This window comes from Lontra canadensis, unplaced genomic scaffold (assembly GCF_010015895.1).
Source record: "Lontra canadensis isolate GAN:19392208 unplaced genomic scaffold, GSC_riverotter_1.0 scaffold24, whole genome shotgun sequence".
Taxonomy (NCBI): Eukaryota; Metazoa; Chordata; class Mammalia; order Carnivora; family Mustelidae; genus Lontra; species Lontra canadensis.
This window is the reverse complement of record NW_022631018.1, coordinates 10,062,045-10,086,217: the sequence shown is the minus strand read 5'-3', so window position 1 is coordinate 10,086,217 and position 24,173 is coordinate 10,062,045. Positions and strand designations below refer to the sequence as shown.

The 24,173-nt window shown below is 36.0% G+C and overlaps 1 protein-coding gene across 10 annotated transcripts in view; it reads left to right on the top strand.

Moving 5' to 3' along the window:
• RPS6KC1 (ribosomal protein S6 kinase C1) overlaps positions 1-24,173 on the top strand; it is a 178,037-nt gene that overhangs the window by 72,625 nt on the left and 81,239 nt on the right. For all 10 annotated transcript variants that reach the window (XR_004383284.1, XR_004383283.1, XR_004383285.1 and 7 more), the window contains one exon: positions 16,932-17,047. Coding sequence is in view for 7 of the 10 variants with exons in the window: in XM_032862752.1 (XP_032718643.1) it covers positions 16,932-17,047 (116 nt within the window). In the remaining 3 variants the exon portion in view is untranslated. The remainder of the gene's footprint in view (positions 1-16,931; positions 17,048-24,173) is intronic.

Below are 24,173 nucleotides of genomic sequence, written 5' to 3'. Positions count from 1 at the left end.
AGAGACTTCAGGGGAAAATCTGTTTCCTTGTTTTTTTCCAGCTTCTAGAGCCTGCCTGCATGCCTGCCTTCATCTTGTAAATCAGCAGTGTTAAATCCCTTTGACCATTCTTGCCTAATTTCATCTCACCCTGATTCTGAGCAAGGAAAGTTTACTTGATTTTAAGGACCGACATGATTTTGTTGGGCCTACACTGATAATCCAGCATAATTGCCGTGTCTCAAGATTCTTAACCTTAATCACATTTGTAAAGTCACGTTAGCCAAGTTAAGTAATTTATTTACAGGTTCCTGGGTTTAGGACATAGCCTTTTTTAGGGGTTCATTAGTCTGTCTACTATACATGTCAATTACTTCTAAGTAATATATTTCTAAGCATCATAAACATACTACTTAATTTCCCAGCAGCTGAGATTTTTCTGGTTATCTTCTTGTTGCTGATTTATAGCTTAATCCCATGGTTCTCAAAGAATTCTGAATGATTTCAGTTTTTTAAAATTTGTTGAGGTTTTCTTTACGGCCAAGCCACCCTCCTGATTAAATGCAATCATTTTAAATAGCACCTTGAAATGGGAATACTAGCTACATTCAAAAAATTGAGGACTTCATGATACTTTGTATTACATGGATGTCTTCTTTTTTTAGGATATTATCTTATAGTAGGCTCTGTCTTTTTTGGGGTAGTTAGCCAATCATTACAGAATAGTCATTCTGTATTACTGAATAGTCATAACTACCTTTGATTAAATTGATTTTATAATCCATATAAGATACTATTAAATTATTCTGATTAATGGAAACATATCTATTTTATTGGTGAGTGAAAAGCTCACAAATACAGTCAAATTGTGTTATAAAAGAACTTACCTTGAGTCCAGATCAGTGATAACTCATTCCCCTACAAAAGAAAAGTACACAAAAGGGCAGTAAAGAACAGAGTTGAGTACTCAGGACAAATAAAAGCAGAGATTAGAGAAAAGAACTCCAAATTGAATTTTTTGTTTTAGTTGATTGGTTTGTTATTTGCGGGGATAGGGGACAGTGCTCTGACTTGTACTATTAATGAAAGGCCCATCTTTGCCCAAGCAACAAGAAGCAAGATTAGAAGGAGTAAATAATAAGAGGCATAGATGTAACATCAGTACATGGTAATAATCCTTTTAAATAAAGTGATCCAGTAGAATTTGCACTGTGTGATCTAGAAAGTCAGGTCAGTTTTGTTCTATTCAATAAAACTCTAATGGATGACTCACTAAAATCAGTAAACACTTGTAAGTTATTGAGGGGGGGAATGAGTGGTAAATAAACAATTTAAAAGTGCCATTATTTTGTACTTTCGTCCATTTTTCTCTTTAGCATCTCTCAGCTGTCTTCCATTTCTCTATTTATCTTAGTTTTCATGATCCATCATTTCACAAAGTCTTTTGGCAGATACCTTAATCCCCCTTCTGATCTTTTATCACATTTACCTGGCAAAACTCCAGCCCTGGATTAATTTATCTAATTTGTTTTGGAGTATCCATGTTTCCATTATTTTTGGCTGACAGAGGCAGACAACTGGGCAACTGAGTGCTATTGAAAGAAACCACACACTCTGGACAGATTGGTAACTAAAATGGATTCATTGTTATTAATCTTAACTGGATTCTCAATAATGTTTCTTTTTTTTATTAACTTATAATGTATTACTTGCTTCAGGGATACAAGTCTGTGAGTCATCAGTCTTAAATAATTCATAGCACTCACCAAAGCACATACCCTCCCCACTGTCCATCCTCCAGCCACCCTATCCCTCCCCCGACACCTCCCAGCAACCTTCAGTTTGTTTCCTGCGATTAAGAGTCTCTTATGGTTTGTCTCCCTCCCCAGCCCCATCTTGTTTCATTTTTTCCCTCCCTACCCTTCATGACCCCCTGCTCTGCTCTCAAATTCCTCATATCAGAGAGATCATATGATAATTGTCTTTCTCTGATTGATTTATTCCACTTAGCATAATACCCTCTAGTTCCATCCACGTCATTGCAAATGGCAAAATTTTGGGGTTTTTTGATGGCTGCATTGTATTCCTGTGTTTGTGTGTGTGTGTGTGTGTGTGTGTGTGTGTATCATACCTTATTTATCCTTTCATCTGTTGATGGACATCTGTGTTCCTTCCATAGTTTGGCTATTATGGATGTTGCTGCTATAAACATGTTTCTTATTCTTACTGTTCTTTTGTTAACTTACATATATATATACACACACAAAATTTTCAGTGACTATTTCATACAACCTTTGCTTTCCTAAATTGTCTGTTATTCCAATGACACTGTGCTTTTCTTAGTTTTCTAATTCTTAGGTTGTTAACCTTTTTAAGTCTACTTTGCCAGCTCCTTCTTCTCCACTTGACCTTTATTTTTTATTTTTTTTAAAGATTCTATTTATTTATTTGACAGACAGAGATCACAAGTAGGCAGAGAGGCAGGCAGAGAGAGTGGAAGGGAAGCAGGCTCCCTGCTGAGCAGAGAGCCCGTCATGGGGCTTGATCCCAGGAACCTGGGACCATGACCTGAGCCAAAGGCAGAGGCTTTAACCCACTGAGCCACCCAGGCGCCCCTCCACTTGACCTTTAAATGTTAAAGTTTATTGAGACTTGGTTGTCAGCCTTTTTAGCCTCCTTACCCTACTTTTTTAGAGGATTTCAGCATTATATAATTCTAATGACTGTGTAAAATAACACTGCATTGTAGAAATATAATGTGACATCATATGTAATTAAAAAATTTCCAGTAGCCACATTAAAACTAGGACTTCCACTTACTCATAAGTGGAATTTAAGAACTAAAACAAATGAACAAAGGAAAAAAGAGAGACAAACCAAAAAACAGGCTCTTCATTTAGTGACCAAACAAATGGTTAACAGAGGGGAGGGTGAGTTGGGGGGTGAGTGAAATAGGTGAAGGGGATAAAAACAAAACAAACAAAAAACCAAACAAAAAACCCTAGGATTTCCACGGTTGGCTAAGACGGGCCACAGGGACTGTATTTACCCTCCTTCCTGAAGAAACTAAAAAAACAGACAAAGGTTATGTAACAGTGGTTTTCAAGACACAGGATGTTAGACAGTGAAGAACAGTGGTTTTTGAGAAAAGAAAAGGTGAGTTTTAAGATTGCCCAGCTTCCTGTCTTGAGTTCCCAGGTTGTGGCTCAGGAGGAAGGCAGGCAGATGAATTGTGGCAAAACCTCCAGGTTGAAGAAATGGTGCTGAATCCAGCAAGACCAATAATCCTGCAGTTAGAGCTTGCAGGATCATTGCCAAATGTCTAGTGCTCTATCTAGAGAGGAGATGGCTGTATAGAGAGTGGAGTAGTGATTAGTGCATGGAGTGATTAGTGCATGGCTGTGGAGAAACTATGCAAGGTGAGAGAAAGACCCACTAAAAAGAATTAGGGGAAACATTCTTGGTCCTCACACAGGGCTAGGAATAGTGTCTGTTCTTTTTTTTTTTTTTTTTTTTTTTTAGATTTTATTTATTTGTCAGAGAGAGAGGGAGAGAGAGCGAGCACAGGCAGACAGAATGGCAGGCAGAGGCAGAGGGAGAAGCAGGCTCCCCGCCGAGCAAGGAGCCCGATGTGGGACTTGATCCCAGGACGCTGGGATCATGACCTGAGCCGAAGGCAGCTTCTTAACCAACTGAGCCACCCAGGCATCCCGGAATAGTGTCTGTTCTTAATACGTGGTCTTGAAAACCTCTCTCATGGGGCACTGGGTAGAATATTCAAGAGTCTTACACCATTACTGTGGAATAATAGTTTGCTCCAGACCCATCCTAACAGATCTCAGAAACAAGACCCAAAAGGATCAAGCTGCTTCCAAGAATCATAACTGCATTCCAGAACAAAGCCCAGTATTTGTAGGATTAAGAAGATATCTACTGTCTAATAAGGGAAAATCCATAGTGGCCAGCAGCTAATAAAAAATTACCATTTATTCAAAGAAACAGGAAAATATAACCCACAGTGAGGTAAAAATCTGTCATTCAGAACCCACCCAGAATTGACACAGATGTTCAAATGAAAGGATGAGGGATTTAAAACTTAATAGAAAAATGTATTCATTATGTAGAGTTACGTAGAGCAATGGAAGATTTACAAAAGACCCAAATTGAACTTTGGAGATGTAAGCTATAGTATGGGAAATGAAAAATAATGGCAGATTAGATATTGCAGAAGAAAGGATTAAAGAAGTGAAGGACATAGCAATAGATACTATCCAAAATGAAAAAGAGATGAAAAAATCAAGCAAAAATTAATATAACATCAGCTAGCTATAGAACAGTTTTTCTCCCCTGGAGAGGGAAAGGAAGAGGTGGACTGAATATTATTTGAGTGAATAATGCCTGAAAGCTTTCCCGATTTGATGGCAGATATTCTACAGGACCAAGAAACTCAACAAACCTCAGGCATAAGGGACATGAAAATCTCAAAACCAGTGTTAAAGAGAAAATCTTAAAATTAAAAGCAGGCAGACACAGAAGAACAAAGATGAGAGTGATGTCAGATTTCTTGTCAGAAACGATGCAAAGAAGACGAGTTGATTAACACCTTTAACATATGTAGAGAGAAAGTTTGTCAAGTGAATTCTGTACCCAGTGAAGATATATTTCAAAAATGAAGGCAAAATAAAGAATTGTTAACTGTGGGTCCCTACTGAATGAGTTGGTAGAGCATGTGACTCTTGATCTTGGGGTTGTGAGTACAAGCTCCACACTGGGTGTGGAGCCTACTTTAAAAATAAATAAATAAATAAAAGAGGGTGCCTGGGTGGCTTAGTTGGTTAAACGTCTGCCTTTGGCTCAGGTCACGATCCCAGGGTCCTGGGATCAAGTTCCACATTGGGCTACCTGCTTAGTGGGGAGTCTGCTTCTCCCTCTGACTCTTCCCCTTCTCATGCTCTCAAGTAAATAAATAAAATATTTTAAAAAAAAGAATTATTGGGGCGCCTGGGTGGCTCAGTGGGTTAAAGCCTCTGCCTTCGGCTCAGGTCATCATCCCAGGGTCCTGGGATCGAGCCCCGCATCGGGCTCTCTGCTCAGTAGGGAACCTGCTTCCTCCTCTCTCTGCCTGCCTCTCTGCCTACTTGTGATCTCTATCAAATAAATAAATAAAATCTTTAAAAAAAATTAAAAAAAAGAGAATTGTTAATTGAGAGTGATGGATATGTTCATTATTTTGATTGTGGTGTGTCTTTTTTTTAGTTGGTCTAGATTATCAATTTCATCTTTTCAAAGAACCAACTTTTGATTTCATTTTTTTCTCTTTTTAAATTTTCTATTTAATTGGTTTTTGCTTCTTCCTCTGCATTCTTTTTGTGTAGTTTGCTCTTCATTGTTTAGTTTGGTTTCATCTTAAGGGGTGGAAGCTTAGGTTATTGATTTGAGATCTTTTCAACATAGGTCTTTAAAGCTGTAAAGTCCTTCTAAGTACTGCTTTTGCTACATCTCAGAAATTTTAATTAAGTTGTTTACATTTTCACTCAGCTTGAAATTCTTTTCTGTTCCTTTTTACTTCATCTGTTTTGGACTCTTATTAGATGCATGCATGTTTAGAACAGTTATATCTTTCTGATTAATTTAACTTTTAACATTACAAAGTGTTAGTTTTTGTCCCTAGTAACATTTGTTTTTCTTTCTCTCTCTTTCTTTTAAAGATTTATTTATTTATTTGACAGACAGAGATCACAAGTAGGTGGAGAGGCAGGCAGAGAGAGAGGAGGAAGCAGGCTCGCAATGAGCAGAGAGCCCAATGCAGGGCTCCATGTGGGACTCGATCCCAGGACCCTGGGATCATGACCTGAGCCGAAGGCAGAGGCTTTAACCCACTGAGCCACCCAGGCACCCCACATTTGGATCTTTTTAAAAAAAAGCTAGCCTTATTTATAATTTCTGCCTTTTGATTAGCATGTTTAATCCGTATATATTTAATAATGTGGTTGGATTTATGCTTGCCATTTTGCTATTTTCTGTATGTCTCCTGTCTTTTTTTTTACTGCCTTCTTGTGTGGCAAGTACATATTTTTTTCTAGTACCATTTATTCTCTCTCTCTCTCTCTTTTTTTTTTTTTTTGTAGACTGTATCTATAGCACTATATTGTGAGTTTTTTATTTTCCATAGTGGTTTTTCTGAAGATTATAATAATAAGTACTTTAACATAAAATATTGCACTTCAGAGTAAAATTACCCGAATTCTAGTAATACATAGAAAACTTTACCTCAATATAGCTCTCTTCCCTTCTTACATAGTTTTGCTAATGTTATAGTATATATGTTACATTTTTATATAAGCTCTACACTGTAGTCTTATAATTGTTGTTTAAATGGACTTACCCTTTAAATCAGTTTGGAAAAGAAATGAGTTTATCTTTTGCTTTTTTAAAGATTTTTCTGTTTTGGCTTTTAATAGTTTGGCTATTATGTGTTTAGATGTGTATCTCTGAGTTTATCCTTCTTGGTGTTGTATGCTTGGTATTTGATGATCTTCTCAGATATGTAGATCAATGTTGATCAATCTGGGAAGTTTTTTTGCCTTTTTTTGCCCGCCCCCCCTTCTCTTTCGTGAACTGTATTATGTATATATTGGTGTGCTTGATGGTATTAGCTAGTGTCTTAGTCTGGTCCCCCCCTCCCTTTTTTATTGTTTAATTTTATTCAGAGTGGATAATGTTTACTCATGTTATCTTCAGATTTGCTGATTCTTTTTTTCTGTCAGTTCAGTGTGGATAATTTTTAATTCCAGAATTTCTATTTGATTTTGTTAGTTTTTATTGTTAAAAAATATTTGATGATTTATTTTCTTTCTTCCTAACTCACCTTTTGAAAATGGACTCTCATTGTGTCACTTTCTTGCATTAAACTCATTGCTTTGAGGATAAAATCCAAAGATATTATGGTCTATTAGGCTGTGAATGATTTGGCTTCTGCTTTTCTCTCAACTTACATTGAATCAGTCCTATTCATTTAATTCTTTTTTAGGCCCAGTGGCCTTTTTTTTTAAAACCTCTTGGAAGACACCATGATCCCTCCCATGTTTGAACTTTCACATAAGCTGGGGTCTGTTGGAGTGATTTAATGTACTTTTTCAACTGATAATTTCCTCCTCATTCATTAGGTCTCAGTTTCAGTATTTCTTCAAGGGAACCTTTTCTCACCTCTGTTCACACGAGAATATACTTCTTGAACATTGCTGTCATTTCACACTGTTTTGCTTCAAGTGCTTATTCATATTTACAATGAAATAATTATTTGTGCAGTTACTTATTGAATGAATATCTCTTTAATGTAATATCCTTGAAGGCAAGGTGTTTTCTCATTCATTGTATTTTCTAGCACAGTGCCTTTTACATAGGAATTCTCTATAAATATTTTGAATGAGAATGATTCTATAAATCATATAAATGGGCATTTGACCAGGGAGAAGGAGAAGGCTTGTAGGAAAAGCCTTTGCAAAAGGTGATAAATAAGTTGAATCCCAAAGTGTGTGTAGTAAACAGCCAGGATGTATGAAGGTAGCTCTTGAAAATACTGGATAGATTTTAATGTCTTCTATCTGGTTTATCAGTACTCTGCACAGACATTAGCATATGTGTACCAAAGGTTTGACGTGTTGAATTCAGCCATTTGAAATGGCATTAATGGTATTTTTTAAAAAGATTTTACTTATTTATTTATTTTAGAAAGAAAGCACCTGTGTGGGGGGAGGGGCAAAGGGAGAGGAAGGGGGAGAGAGAATCTGAAGCAGACTCTGCCAAGGGCGGAACCCAGTGTGGGTCTTGATCCCATGATTGCAAGATCATGTCCCTGGCTGAAACCAAGAGTTGGGTGCTCCTCTTACTGAGCCACCCAGGCACCCCACATTAATTGTATTTATTATTACAATTAATATATTTGTTGTAATCAATATAAGTAGTGGAACTCAGTATTGAGACTTCTTGGTTGTCTGACCCTGAGTTTGGTTTCTAGCTTGAATAAATAAGTTTCTGTCCTATTCCCTTACTTAGTCTTAGTCATGTCTTTCTTATTCTAGCATCCTTGGAATGGGAGCTCTGTTCTGTTTTGATTGGACTCAACCCCAAATCTGCAAAATAAGCATTTGACCTAAAATTTAAGCTGGGCAGCTGGGAAACTGTTATTTTATTTGTTGTAATACTTTGCTCATGTTCTTGTTGGGAATAAGGTGGGCATAGACAGGCACTTTTAGCTGATCACAGTAGCTAATATTCAAGGGGAGAACAGAATAGCTCAGTTTAGAAATATTTGTATCAAAATGAGGAGTTACGTGAGTTTGGATGAAGAAAGGTTAATTCTACACTATTTCTAAAAAATATTTGTTGTGAAAACAAGTGGAAAACATTGTTTCTTAAGAATTCTTTATTCAGGGTTTCTCAGTACTGTCGATAATCATTATAGATGTTTTAAAAATAGCCTTTTATAAAAAGAGGAAGGACCTTACAAAAAATTAAAGGGCTGTGCTGCTTCCTTTATTTTAGATTTTATTAGCTTTGGAGACCAGAAACCTTGGGCCTTCAGGAATGTCCATTTGAGGATGATTATTGGTATGCAATATTAGTTAGTGCAAATAGTAATAATAATGGTGATGACCTTTTCTCTAGTTAGAACCAAAGGGTATGAATATGAAACAATGTATTTTGAGCAGGATTTGGTCCTTCATTTTTTTGGTTTCATGTCAAAGATATGTGTCTAGTGGGTCTAGAAGGAATAGATATTATACATTACAGACCAATAACAAGCTTTCTACACTGCTAATGTTCAGGAGGCTTGGTATTCTGCAGCTCATGGGCTTAAAGTGCTGTATTTCCCATAGGTTTACAACTGCAGGAAGAAGGTCTGGGTGAATCGTTTTCTGTCAGATGTTTCTTGAATTGTTGGTTATTTTGGTGTCAACTTTTATGTTGAGAGTTTCTTGTTTTAATAACAAAAATGTTTACTGGAAATTATAGCTTGGAAAAGAGATCTGCATTCCTGCTTCTGCAAAAAAAAAAAAAAGCTAGGTAAAACATTGATGTAGGGTAAAGTAGCTGTGGAGTTTTATATTCAGATTGTATGAACAGTAAACAGAGCATCTAAAATAACCACTTGCACATTGCAACAAACACATCATCATTTGCTTAAAAAAGAGTTATAATTACAGTTGACGAAGCATGGACACCATAAAAAATGCATTAGTTTGGCTTGACACATTAATTACCTGTTTTTGCAGATGTTTTTATGTATTGTTGTGTGAACAGTTTACAAAATAATTACAGGAAAGTCGTATGGAAAATAAACTAAGTGGGTGGTTTCTCGTCTAAATATTTTCATTCATGTGAATTTGTGTGCGGCACAGCTGCTCTATTGCAAAAGCAGAGAGGGAGAGAGATGAGGATTCTCGAAGGGTTTTTTACTAGATGGTCTCAGTCATCAATATTCCCACATTTTTATATCTTTAGCAACACAGTTTAAAAGCATTAAATTGAGAGTTGATTCAGTTCTTGTGATTACTGGAAAAAACCTTAATTCTGCTCAGAGGAAATATAGATATCTGTGAGTATTTTCAAGTGAACCAAACCAAACTGAACTACTCTAAATGGAAAACCACTGCTACTTCAATACCAGCAGGTATTAGGCACCTTGTGGATTTAGTCATTATTTCATAATTACTTGAGTTACAGAGTTTTACATTGTAAACATAGGCATCCTGTAGTCTTAGAAACTTAAGAAAAAAGATTTTCCCAAATTGTAATTGTCAAACAGTAAAAAGTTCATAGACTTCATTCTGTTTTACTCAGTGGTTTGCAATTGAATAGACTATCTATGCTTGTGTTTCCTTCTTCGATGCTGTCATGACAGGTTTTCATAAAACTAAATAAAAATATAGATTGTCCTTTTAGTCTAGCCATACCACTTCTGTGCTGTGTTCTTCCATATTCCTCTCTTATGATTTCACCTACACAGAAGATAAAGACAGTAGACATTTTCTGAAATGCATTTATTTTAACTATCAAGTTCAAGAAAGGTACTAAGTTATAGGAAGAGGTAATTGGATCATCTCTAGGCCTGAAGGTATTGTTATCAGACCATGTAGTATTGGTGCAAAATCATTCATTTGTTTTTCCATTCATTTATTAAACAAAATTTTATGGAAGGTCTTCTCTATGTGATGTTTCTGTGACAACACTGAAATGACTGTAAACATTGAAATAACTGTGTCTGGAACATAATAGATGCTCAGTAACTATTAGGCATCTTTCTTTCTGAAGATGAAAGAAGGAGCAGGAATATGTGGTTGTGGAGAACTTTTTCACCCTGCTGGCTTACTTAGTTCCTGGGGAGGATTTTCTTTGTTAGCCCGATACAGGCTTCAAATGTGGTATACTGTGGGTGTATTGCTTGACACATTCTTTGAATTGTTTAAGTGTGGAGATACTTATCCTCATGTTAAATAAATCTGGAGATGGAATGGAGTCTGTTCTAATTCTGGTATACACTAAGTCAGTTTAATTTTTTAGGGTGGGCATGCACTAAAGGAGTCTGTGAAACCTTTAGGATTCAGAAGAATTAACTGCTTATAATCAGTAATTCCGTTGATCACTTTACATCATCTCAAAGGAAAATACGTGATCCAGTATCATGACATCAAGAAAGCAGTTGTTGGACTTCAGAGGCTTTCAATGAATGTGTTACTTCTAAGATGTCTCTTATAGCCAGTAAAAGAAACGAGCAAAAGCCTTTGTGGGGCTTGGGGAACTCTTCATACTTACTAGTATAGCAGATAAAAAAATTCTTAGTTTATGTGGAGTTTCTTTTCCATATTTTCCCTTATCTTTATTCCATCTCAGAAGGCAAAATTTTAGCTCTTAGGTTTTAATTCTGCATTCCTTTTTCCTTTGATATACTCTAGTTCTTTTTAAACTTTTTATCTTTTAGAAGCCATTGATTACAGTATAAGGAACATGTAGGGGATTGATTATTTATCTGTGCATGTATGTATCTATCTGGACAAGAGTTTAGTGTCACAAAGAGACTGGCCAGGCAATGTTCTAATGAAAGGATTGAATAATTAATGTTTTGGATACTCCCCTTTAAAATTGCAAAACAAAAAATGGGTTAGGGAGCAGGAAAAAAGCTAAGTCTAAGAGAAGACTGTCTCTGTAGGCATTTAACACTCTGATTTAATGATATGTTAGTTTTCATTCAGTATTAACTGATAGGAAAACTGCTAAACAGCATTGAAGGCAGTCATAATTGAGGCAATGCCTGGGCATGAATATTATTATGATTTTTGCTTTTACTATTCTTTGGTGACTTTTTGAACTTCTAGGGGTCACATAACACTTGGGTTTTGAAAAGACATTAATATGGATTTGGTTAAAGAAAAATGGGAAGCAGATTCCTTGACTGAGTTTTGTTCTCTGTGGAGATGCTGATGGCCCCAGTTGTGGTAGACCTGTAGAACCATGAATTACTGTTTTTCTCAAGGTTGCCTTTTGTTGTCAGAACACTTAGCGTTAAGTCAGAAATGGTAGGCTATACCTAAAAAGAACAAAAACCCCATTAACTATAATAAATCAGCACTGAGAAAAAACAACTGTAACCACCAAGGCCATCTCAAACAGGCGTATTTTTTTTGTTACTAAAGTTGTTTAAAAAAAAAAAAAAAAAAAAAAGGAAGCACCGCTAAACAAAAACTCATTCCTCAAACCCTCGTTGACTTGAATGTTCTTTGTAATGTGATAAATCTGAGTTAAAAACCTGGCATGTTTGACCAAGAATACAGTGGCAGAGGGGCTATTGGAGAGTTGTTGGAGTAGAGAGGCAGAGGTAAGAATATAAAATGTGCCTAAGTGGAGTGTTATGTGGGGATTAAATTCTGTGCGTGTAGCAAAAATCAGGTATAGTCAAATACTCTTAAAAATCCCTTAAAATTGGGGCGCCTGGGTGGCTCAGTGGGTTGAGGCCTCTGCCTTCTGCTCAGGTCGTGGTCCCGGAGTCCTGGGATCAAGCCCCGCATCGGGCTCTCTGCTCAGCAGGGAGCCTGCTTCCCTTTCTCTCTCTCTGCCTCTCTCTCTGCCTACTTGTGATCTCTGTCAAATAAATAAATAAAATCTTTAAAAAAAAAATCCCTTAAAATTTTCCATAAAATATAGATGTAAACATACTGTCTTTTAAGTAGTCTAACATTGTTGGTTTTTCCTTCAGCATTGCTTTTCTTTTGTTGAACCAAGGATGTGGCATTAGCTATATTCTTTTTGGTGGCTAAGGGTAGAATAACAGAATTGGAAGGACTACTTTTTGTTACAGTTTGTGAAACTGATTTTCACTAGTTCTGTGAATAAAAATGCCTTTTTGGTTTTTTAATGGGTAAATGATAAAAGGCCCGTGTTTTCCAAAGAAATCCTTGGGTAACAAGGATGTTTTGAGAGACCACTTTTCTCAGAAAGGCCTGTTCTCTTTCACATGGTGTGAAATTTATACCTCTTTGTAACTCTAATTTTCCTGTGTCCTTGTCTGTCATCTTCAGTCTCTTTCTGTCCAATTGTACTCTGGTATTTTGTCTGATAGACTCCCGTCTCAACTCTTATGCTTATTTTCTCTTCATCTTTGTTCCCATACTCGTATTTGTCCCATGCTCTGCATTTTTCTTGTTCTACTTAGTAACAGTAGTGTAATCCACTTCAAATTCAGTCATTGGAAGAGTGGTATCATAAGACCTGGTTTCAGTTTAGTTTCTTATATTAACTTTTCAGCTGAGAAAGACATTCCATATCCCTGAGCCTTAAGTTCCTTTGTTGAATAAGGAAGGTAATATCTCGTATAAACAGGACTTAATATAATGAAGGAGGCCGAGTGGTGATGGCTTTTTGAATAAATTAGAATTTCATGATTCTGTTATCTATAGACTGTGCCTTCTATGAAACTTAGTAACTTAAGTTGGAGTTGTTGCTCTGAGACATGCAGGATAGGCAGTGCAGTGTTTCTAAAAATTTCAGGGGCAACTTTGGACTTTATCCTCATATCTATTCAGTTTCACCCTATTCTTTCACAGACCATACTCTGTAATCACCTATATCCATCCTCTCTCCTGATCAGACATTGATAAGGTTGACACAATAAATGTAAGACACTTTTTTTCTGGTACAGTGGAATTTTTTGACCTAAAGGTTAGTAAATAATGGGAGTAGCATTTTTCTTCTGAATGCCAGAGCCCAGTGGAAATTCTTACTGTATCCAAGTTATGAACAGACAGGTAGAGAAACTTAAAGAAGGTACTGGTTTATCTTTAGATGGAATGTAAAATATGTATCCATTTTTAAAAGCATTTATTAAGTGTCTTCCTGGATATAATACTGATATAATTGGGCTACATCACCCAATATGGGATTAAAAGTGGAATTCCAGAAAACCTAGTTTTCCTTGAAAAATAATCATTATTGGCTGAGTGTGTGTGTCTTAACGTGAATATTGAGAAATTAAGGTTAAGAGCCAATGGAAAATTTTTAATCAGTTAATATCTGTTTAAAGTCATATTTTTCAATAATTTGATCAGTTAAAATTAAACTGGAAACCCATAGATTAATCTTTTCTTCCAACTTCCTCACAAACCTCAGTAAGTGTCCAACAGTAGAAATCTCCAAGAGGTGATTTTCATCCTTGGCCCCTAAAATTGATCAGCAGTGGTTGTGACCTACTTTTAAGGGGCTGGTAGGGAAGGCGTCATGTATGTATATTTAAGGTTCTGTTTAAAAAGCCTCCCAGGGGCGCCTGGGTGGCTCAGTGTGTTGGGCCGCTGCCTTCGGCTCGGGTCATGATCTCAGAGTCCTGGGATCGAGCCCCGCATGGGGCTCTCTGCTCAGCAGGGAGCCTGCTTCCTCTCTCTGCCTGCTTGTGATCTCTCTGTCAAATAAATAAATAAAATCTTAAAAAAAAAAAAAAGTAAAAAGCCTCCCAGTATTCCATCACTTCATTGTTGTTTCCATGGAAGCAGAACCACTGTCAGCAGCAGGAGTCCATTTCAACTGCTGGCTTCCGGTTCTTGTTTCTCTGTTACTATGGAGACTGCCTAGAAAGCAGCAGAGATACCAAAAGTTTAAAAAAACAATGATTTGATTACAAACTGTGGTTTTAACTCTAGCTTGAATTAGGTGCTCCATAGTCTTGGCAGTTTTGAATTTCAAATTATTTTGGGAGACAAATTTTTTTGAATAAAGCAAATTTTGAAGTTGTGTTAAAGCTTATAATCACACTGAAGTTAAAACACTAAATTGCCGTAGTTTCTGTTACAGTTTCGCCTACGCTGAATCAGAAATTTTAGTGGGGGGGTGGTGGCGGCGCCTGGGTGGCTCAGGTCATGATCCCAGGGTCCTGGGATCGAGCCCCGCATAGGGCACCGGGCTCTTTGCTTGGTGGGGAGCCTGCTTCCCCCCCTCTCTCTGCCTGCCTCTCTGCATACTTGTGATCTCTGTCAAATAAATAAAAATCTTAAAAAAAAAATTTTAAGTGGGGGATTTAAATTAGGGCATGAAAGGTAGAATGTGCAATGAGAAGCCACTCATGATAATGGAAGTAGAAGAGTCCATAAACAGTAAACTCAAAACTAAAGGATGAGTAATGTGTAGAAATGATGAATGTTTCTTATTTATGTGTGGCACATTTTACCTTCACAACATATTTTCATTACTTAGGTAACTTTCACAGATACATTGTTTAAAAATAAAAACTTGGGTTTAGAAATTCAGTGAATTTTAAGGACAGAGGCAGGAATCCTATTGATATTTTAATTTTAATTGAAGTTTGAGTAGTTGAAGAGTTAATAAATGTAGACTGTTCCATGGTTAAGAAGTGATAGAGTCTGCTCGTCCCCAAGGCTATTATATTTTTGAATTACTCATAAAGGGGAAAAGAGATGGAATAGTAATGTAAAAGCTGTGAAAGGAAGTTTTTTGTTTCTTGTTTTTTTAAAGCAAAATTGCAATCCCAATTTGGTTGCTGTTTTTCTTTGAGGGCTCTCTGTTCAGTCTGGATTCTTTAGCACATGTGAGAAAATCTACATTTGAGCTATAGTAGGCAAAGAATGGCAGGAATGTAGCTTCCGGCTGAATCTGGGACCCCAGTCACACCAGGATTCCTTTTTTGTTGTTGTTGTTGTTGTTGTTGTTTGTCTCTCATAAGTGCTTCTCTGATTGGTTCTTTGCGCATTGGCAGAAACTAAGGCTGCTGGCAGTTCCCAGTCCTCTTATTTCCAGCATCAGTAGTGGAGAGGGACTGATTGGCCCAGTTTGTGTTGGGCCAATTCCTCCCTTCTCCAACTGTGGCCAAAAGGGTGGGGTTCTGTCATTGGCCCAGCTTGTGACAGGACTCACCCTTGACTTACTAGTAAGGGGTAGAGGGACAGAGATCTGAAACACGAATGCAGTTTTCTTTCACACCACCTTGTTAACGGCTGGTAGTGGTAGGGGAGAGGTGGAAGGCTATGAAGGTGAGAAGAAAGGACCCTTCCCCAGAAGAAATAGAAGATGCTATTCTAGGCAGAAATAAAGTTTTTCTACTAGTAGTCTTTGGAGGAAAAATGCCTGCTTTACTATAATTAAGTTCAGTTCACTTCAGCAACACGGGAACGTTATTTTGTAGGATTTGGTTTAGAGAGAAGCCAAGATTGAAAACCTTTACAATTTAGTGCTTCCTGTATACAGCTGTCTTTGTTGTGGTGTCTTTTATGTATAGTCTCCTTTAATCTCTGCAGTCATTTGAAGTATATATTTAGAGAATGAGGAGGAGGGTCAGAGAATTGGATGATTTATTGTAGGTCACATGACTAGTGAGAGGCAGAGCCAGAATTTAGATAACCATGGTTTCCAGAATGTAGTCGAGGGCAGTTTCCACTGTATGATAGTTTTTGGTTAACTTCATTCAGAAAATACATAGGGTGAATTATTTAAAAAAATACTATGTATGAAGTGCTTTGATAAAAATGAGTCATGAATGTATAGAATATTATTTGTGAAAGGAGCCTTAGAGATTATATATAGTACAGTGGTTTTCAGACTTTTTAACTTTCAGTCATGGAATTCTTTCTTCAAATGAAATGTTGTATCACACTGAGGTATATAAAATGGGTAAAAACTTAGGATCATTCCACTCTAGAGACGAGAGAGCCCAGTACTTCCTTCATGGGCTGGAACACCTCTTTTTCAAGGTCTTGAGTTCTTTGGATACCCTTTATTTAGAGAAACAGAGCCAGGCAGGGTCAATGACTTGTTTATTTTCATATAATTGTATATTACAAGGATTTCAATTAGTAGTTCTTTTTTCTCTTTTTAGAAAGTTTTTATTTTAATTCCAGTTGGTTAACATACATTTTAATTACATTCTTATTTTCAGTTATAAGGTGGGTGACAATTTGTTGTTAATGAAAAAACCATGAAGCTTACAGAAATCAGAGTGAATTCAGAGTTACCTTAAATAATTTTATTCTCCAGTTTGTTGGTACTTTTAGAACATATCAAATCCATGTCATGGCTCTTACTACACATCTACTGCATTTAGTCCCAATTTGTTGAATTGGACATTTGCATACTGCCTGGACAAGGCTAGTCTTCTGTCTCCAGAGCTTTTTTGTACTATATTTCTTGTATATCGATACCTCCAATAAAAGGTATCGGGTTCTCTTTCTATACTTAAATTGGAAAATTTCCAAATTTGGATAAATCAAATTTATGGTGGTAATATTTAGACCTTGCTAATACTAAAAACTTTGATGTCTGTTCCATTTTGAGTATCTCTTCTTTTTAGTTAGAAATGTGAACAAGTAGTGAACTGGGTAAAAAGAAGTTAATCTATAGTTTGGATAAAAGGAATTCCCTTATTTTTCACATGTCCTGGCTTTGTTTTCTCCTTTTAGGAGAGTCAAGCCCTACCCGTCGAGAAGCTGTGAAGAGAAGAACAGCGGAGTATCTCATGCGAGCAGAGAGTCTCTCCAGCCTTTATGGAAAACCTCAACTTGATGATGTATATCAGGTATGTCTTATGTTTCATTTTGTATTTTCTTTTAGCCATTTTTGTCTCTTGGCTTTATAATTAGAATGAGAATTTTGGTCTTTGGAATTTTTATCAGTAATTTTCTAACAAGTTATTGGTGGGAAGAAAAAGCACTGAAGTGAACCACCAAATGTGGAATGAAACTGGACTTGCTCTCTCCTCTTTCTCAGCCCTTTGTCCCTTACTCTACCTTTAAAACTTCCTGTGTAAAATGATGGTAATTTGTACTGAATTTTATTTGAAAACTTTTTAAGGTTAACTAATAATTTTTGTACAATACCTCTACAGTTTTATTGGTTCATGATGAAACTAATTATTTAAGCATAAGTCCTACATGTGGCTGCTGTAGATCACCGAGAGTTATAAAGGCATAATTCTAACAGGGTTTTTTAGGTTTTTAGGTTTCTATCTGGTCTAGAAAGCAGGTGAATCAGCTTAAAACATTGGAAACATTGTGATTTATTATTGTTTTTATGTCATATCTATCTGGATTTGGTATATACCAAGAATTAACTTTTCTATTTTTCTTATTTATATAAACTATTTTTTTTTCTGATACAATTGAAGAATTATATCTTCTAGAGATGGGAGAAAATGCTTATTTTCTTAATTAATCTAAGTTGCAGGTGGGCTTTTTCATATCCCACCTGTGTCATTTGAAGCCATGGAAGACTGGACAATCTTGACTTCAGTTTCTGTATCTGAATAATGATAATAGTAATTCCTTTCTGGGTTATTGTAAGGACTAAGTGAGTTAAAAAAAAAATAACTCATATATACATATGCAAATATACATATATATGCAAATCAAGTGCCTACCTCATAAAAAGACTAGCCTATAAGCTTATGAGTAGTTTAATAAGTTTTAGCCCTTCAGATACTGCTTTGTATACTTTTTCCCATATTTTTTTATGCTTATATACCGTTTGACAGTTGTAACATGTCTCAATTTTCTAGTTTTAAAAAATAGCCCAATACTTAATCTTGATTCATTGGACCATTAGACTTTTTGTTGATTTTCTGAGTCCTTTTCATTTTGTGTGTGATCTTTTCAAAATATGCAGTTATCAAATAAATACTTACTAGTGAGAAATTTTAATGTTAAGTGACCATTACTTTTTTTTTTTTTTTTTGAGAGAGAGCGAGCGAGAATGCACGTTCCCCGGGGTGGCGGTGGAGGTGGGGAAGGCGGGCGGGAGACAGAGGGAAAGAGAAAGAATCTTAAGCAGGCTCTATGCCCAGTGCAGAGCCCATTGTGGGGCTTGATTCACGACCCTGAGATCATGACCTGAACTGAAATCAAGAGTCGGGCACTTAACTGGTTGACTGAGCCACCCAGGCACCACCTGATCATTACTTTTAGAATTAAAAATTAAATTCTGATTTGGAAGTAATATACATTTGTTACTTGTTCTTATATTATGAACATATTTTAAATAAGATATCTGCTGTTTCATTTTCAGATTATTATTCTGTATTCTGTTTGCTAATCTTTTATTTATTTTTTAAACTCCTTACTATTTTATCCTTTTTAAATGGAATATTTATGGACTATTTATATTTAATATAAATTTAAATATGATTATCCATTTAAATATATTTATTATTATTATTTTATTTTTATTACCTTTTTAAAAATTAACATATAATGTATTATTAGCGCCAGGAGTAAATATAATATTTAATGGAATATTTATTTAAATATTCCATATTTGTCTAAATATTCTATTAAATATAATATTTAAATGGAATGTTTATCTAAAGATTACTTTGAATTCAAGTCTTATTTTCTTTGGGGTTGATAGCCCTCCCTATGTCCAATCCTGATATGTACATTGAATTCCATTTTGGGGGACAATTATAAAATATTAAACAGGATGGGCCTCTATGAACTTACTTATTTTACTAATTCATCTTGTATACAAATGTTCTAACAGTTTTAGAAAATTACTAGACTTTATTCTTCCCATTAATGTTAACTTTTGAATGTTCTACCTATTCGTATTCCTTCAGACTCCCTGCTTATGTAGACTCTGTTACAGTTTTCCATAATCACTTCTGTGAACAATAATTTATTAAGGAAATAAATGTATAAAGCCTGCTGTTTAGCTTTTGACTTGGAAAAAGGAACCATGAAATATATCAGTCAGAAATTCCCTTTAAGCATAACTTCTAATGAAAATAAAACTAAGAAGATCTAATACAGGAGAACTGGTTATATTAGTTTATATATTAATTCACTAAGCATTTGTTAAGACTCTCTATTTATACATTATCAAACTGATACACTTTGGAGTTATACAAAAGATATTGACACAGTCTCTGCTTTTGCAAACCCTGTATAGTATAATTGAGGCCCTCAAGTATGCACGTCACTGAGGAAACAAAAGTTAAGAGAGAATGGTAAAGAGTCATGTAGAATAGTAGGAACTTGTATCAAAAGGGGTAAAAAGAACTACCCAGTAAATCAGATTTGATGTGCTAGGATTTTTTTCAACTCTTAGGCAAGGAAGCTAGAGGACAGTTTTTCTTGCTAGAACAAGATGTTTCTCTTTTATGGTTAGTATTTGCTCTTTGTTTCACTGTATTTTATGCTATTGAAGCTGGCTCTTAGGTCTGGAGCATGCTTGATTATTTTCTTATCTATTATTTAACTTAAATGTCTTCTCCATGTTCTTGATGAGCTTGGTGAATTCACTGTTTCCTTCTTTAACCCTCTTTGGGCTTCAGTTTCAACCAACACAGTAAGAGGATCGGTATAAATGATTTCTAAGGTCCATTCTGTGCAAAGCAGATATCATTTCTCTCTAGAATCCATATGCAAATATTTCTTTCTAGCCTTATTGATTAGGAAAATAAAGGAATTCCTTCTGGTTTTAAGATTTTATGTTGATTGTTGTTTTTCCCCATTGGTGCATTCCAGGTCATGACTCATTCCACTGGAGTTCTCTGTGATGATTTAGGCTTTTGCTTTATTGAATTTATTTATGAGACTCTTTTGTGGTAAATATAAAAGTTCTGAACTTTTCAGTCCTTCATGGTAATATCCTTTTTTAAAAAGGACGGAAAGGAGCAAAAGCACGCTTTGTTTTCTTCATTGCTTCATTATTAACAGGCTCTAAGAAAACTTAAGGGGCAGGTTTCAGAAAAAAAAGGAAATGAATTTTGAAGTAAAGGTGAAGTCTTACTTAACTGACGGAGACAGAGTTCTTTTTCTTCTTTTTTTTAATTGGAGATGACTTCAAAGGATTTAAGAATTAATATTAAAAGAGGATTTTCCTGGGAAAGACTTAGAATAGCTTTTCTGCTCTTTTTAGCTCTAGGAATTTTAAACCAAGATGATTGAAATTTAGGAAAAGACAATAAATGGTCTATATTTAGGACATAAAAGATTGTATAGTTTCTAAAGTGTGAATACATTTTTTGTCATGCAGTTGAACAAGGTGTGAATGAAAATTAGTATGTAGAATACATGCCTTTCCTGAATATTTGTAGATTTTGAGTACAATTGGAGTAATATTAAAAATATTTTTCTGTTGTGCATTTTGTTGACTGGTCTTACTGATATTTCTCGGTTTTCCTCTAGGAAATATTTTAAAATGAGTATTGTGTCACCGTTAGTGAGACATGGCCCAAGCAGCGATGGTAGTCAGTGGCAATCCACCTCAGTAGTAGGACATTCTTGAAATGTGATCTAAGAAAGGCTTAGGAAACCAGGTTGGAAGTGAAAGTCTCGACAAAACCAAAAATTTACAGATGAAGCCAAGTTCAGAAGCTATTTATAGTTAGCTATCAGGTTTCAGAGTGCGGATTCTTGATATGTTTTTTCTAGTGCTTTCCTTTTATCCTTATCTGCCCACCCCCCAACCCCCCCAAACTGTGACTTACTCTTAGGTTACTTAAGGACAGGTAGCTAACCCTATTCTAAATGTAGTTGGTGGACCAGCAGCATCAGAATTACCTGTTAGTTTGTTGGAAATGCAGATTCATAGCCTCTCTCTGACTGATCAAATCAGAATCTCCATTTTAACAAGGCCCTCTGGTGATCTGCCAGCACATTAAAGTTTGACAAGTACCGCACTCACAGATTGGTAAGAATGGAGGTAGATCTCAGTGAGAACAGTGTTTTCTCCTGTTTTCAGGAGAAGAAAAGTTGCAACTTTAAAGAAATGAACTTTAAAGAAATCAGCAAAAACAAAGGTAAGCATCACTCAGCCACTTAGAGAATGTAGAGCAGAAATCGTAAACAGATTTTATTGGTGTGTTTACTCTAATCCTCTGGTAATGGCTCCCAAGAACACTATATTACGAGGCAGAGTGTGAGATTAACAGAGATGGCCGCCAAGGGCTTCAGCATGGAGTGATATGTATTTGCCATCTTTGGTTTTGAAGATTGTTGGGTCATCATACATTCTTTTAAGACCCATCATGTATCCCCTCCCCCCCACCTCCTGTGTTCTGTTTTGGTAGAGATGAATACAATTGTCCCTTGCTTCTCTAGGCATCTTCTGTTACAGTAGTTACATATATAAGTGGAAATTCCACTTTTTTCATTAAGGAAATCAGCCATGTTTCCTAGAAATATAGTATATTCCCCCATCCCCCATTCCCTTAGCATTGGCTGGAGTTTCCCCAAACATTGTTCTATTATTTCATAAGTAAGATTTAATCCCCTCTTATCTATTATCTAGTTTTGTCATCTTAGACAGATTGCTTAACCTTGCCACTTCTCAGTTTTCTCATCTGAAAAAAAAAAAGAGAATGTTGGACTTGATCTCTGTCTCTTTCTGTTCTTAAAATTCTGTGGATGTATGTTTCCTTTTGCCATCTGAAAAAAGGAATAGATCTATAGGGATTCTACCCAATTTAAACGCTGCATATAAGGAATACAGGATTTTTTATTGATGATTTTATTTCATGATCTTTCTTTGTTCATTTCTCTGATCTTAAACTTTTATAGACGGTGAAAGTGGAAAGAGAACTTTAACGGTCACTTTGCCTTTGGTCTTTCCCCATTACAATTTCACCATTCCCATCTTTGCAGAAGTAACCTTACTAAATCACTGTTTTCATTGGGTTGTTTCTCATACAAAAACTTTTTTTCTAGACTGTGGAGAATATGGTCCAGACCTGGCACTCAAGTCCTGTGAAAACTGACCGACCCTAAATGCATAATTTTATTTTCCTTTGTTCTACAGTGTGAACAATTTTTTTCCCCACCAGGCCAGTTCCCTTCCAATCCTATATATAATATCCTTCTCCTTATCCTAATTCCAACATAGCATTTAAAATCATCTTTAGTTTTACTTCTTTCTGAGACTACAATTTCTCATATACAAACTAGTGACTTACCTTAATCTATTGTTTTGTATTTTTAAAAACTTTTGTTGTTATTTAATTTTTCATGTACTTGGCTTATCCCCTCAAATAAATTATAAACCCCTTGAAGCTAGGGGATCATGACTTTTGATGGTTTCTGTTCTTTTCAGTTATAATGCATATAGTGGGCACGCAGTCATCATTACTGAAAGGTACAGTGAGATTTTATAGTTTGCTATCTTTGTTGTTGAGATTCCTACAGTGAACCAAAACCTTTCTTTGGAAACTGAAAGATTCAATGACATCAGTGAGTAAGAAGGTATAAGGTAGAAATAGGAGATAGGGGGCACCTGGGTGGCTCAGTCAGTTAAGTGTCTGACTCTTGATCCCAGCTCTGGTCTTGATCTCAGGGTCGTGAGTCAAGCCCTGCTTTGGGCCCTATGCTGGGTTGCTCAGTCAGTTAAGCATCCGACTTTTGATCTCAGCTCAGCTCTTGATCTTGGGGTCATGAGATCAAGTCCTGCATTGGGCTCCACGCTGGGTGGCTCAGTCAGTTAAGTGTCCGACTCTTGATCTCAGCTCAGGTGATGATCTCAGGGTCATGAGTTTAAGCCCTGCACTGGGCTCCATGCTGGGCATGGAGCCTACTTAAAAAAATTAAATAAATAAATAAATAAATAAATAGAAGATAGGGATGTTAGACTCATTAAGCCATATTTTTAAAGATAACTGTAATGGATAAATTAATTACTCTTGTCTCCTATAACTTTTCCTTGACATTCCCCTTACCAAAAATTACAAGCAACTCTTACTCTTCCTTGATAATAAAGTAGGGGGAGATGAATTTTTAATGATCAGAATGTGTTGTGGAGTAGAATGACTGAAAGCAATATAGTAAGAAGTTGGAGCACACTGAAGTTAGTCCTTGTTTGCTAAACCTAAAAACAAACAAAAATCTAAAAGCAATTAGAGTTGCTGCTATTAGAAAATTTCACAAATGATAGTTTTCCAAGTTGTAAATGACACCTTATTTATCTGTGTTATTTTCTCATTTTCCTCCTCTCTTCCTCCTTCCTCTCTTTTCCTCTCTCTTTCCAACTGACGCGCCTCGGCGCTGTATGAAGATGAATGAGGTGTATTTCGTGTTCTCAGGGAGCTCCGTGTCTAGTGATACTGGTCTGCACAAGGACTGGAAGTATCAGAAGTGGTATCTCAGTAACTGTTAATCATGACACTTCATTAACCAGGATATTTATCTTCCATATTTTCCACGGGGAAAACAGTGTTTCCTGTATATTCTGATAGATTTCTGACAACAAACAAGTGTGCTTTGAGGATACATTAAAGGCTTTGTGTCTCCTGTCATCCTCTGCAACATTACCATTTTACTATACGGATTAGTATGACATTGCCTTCCCGTTGTAAATGTGAAATGGAGGTGTCTTTGGAGTTTATTTAGACTAAAGTCGTACTTCACTGACAGGGAAACACTAAGACCAATGGCTGGGAAGTTCAGATTATTCTTTTATTGTGCCTTACTCTGAAATATCCTTTCCTGTTTTCACTGATCTTTATCGTAGTTAGCAGACCAAGTTTTCTACAATACACATGTTCATATATTTAAAAAAAAAAAAGTCTTCTCCTGTAAATCATCTCTAGTCTTAAACAACCTTGATGTAACAATTACTGGTTATATGATGGAGTTTCTGCATTTTTCTTTTTTTTTTTTAAATATTTTATTTATTTATTTGTCAGAGAAAGTGAGCACAGGCAGGCAGAGTGGCAA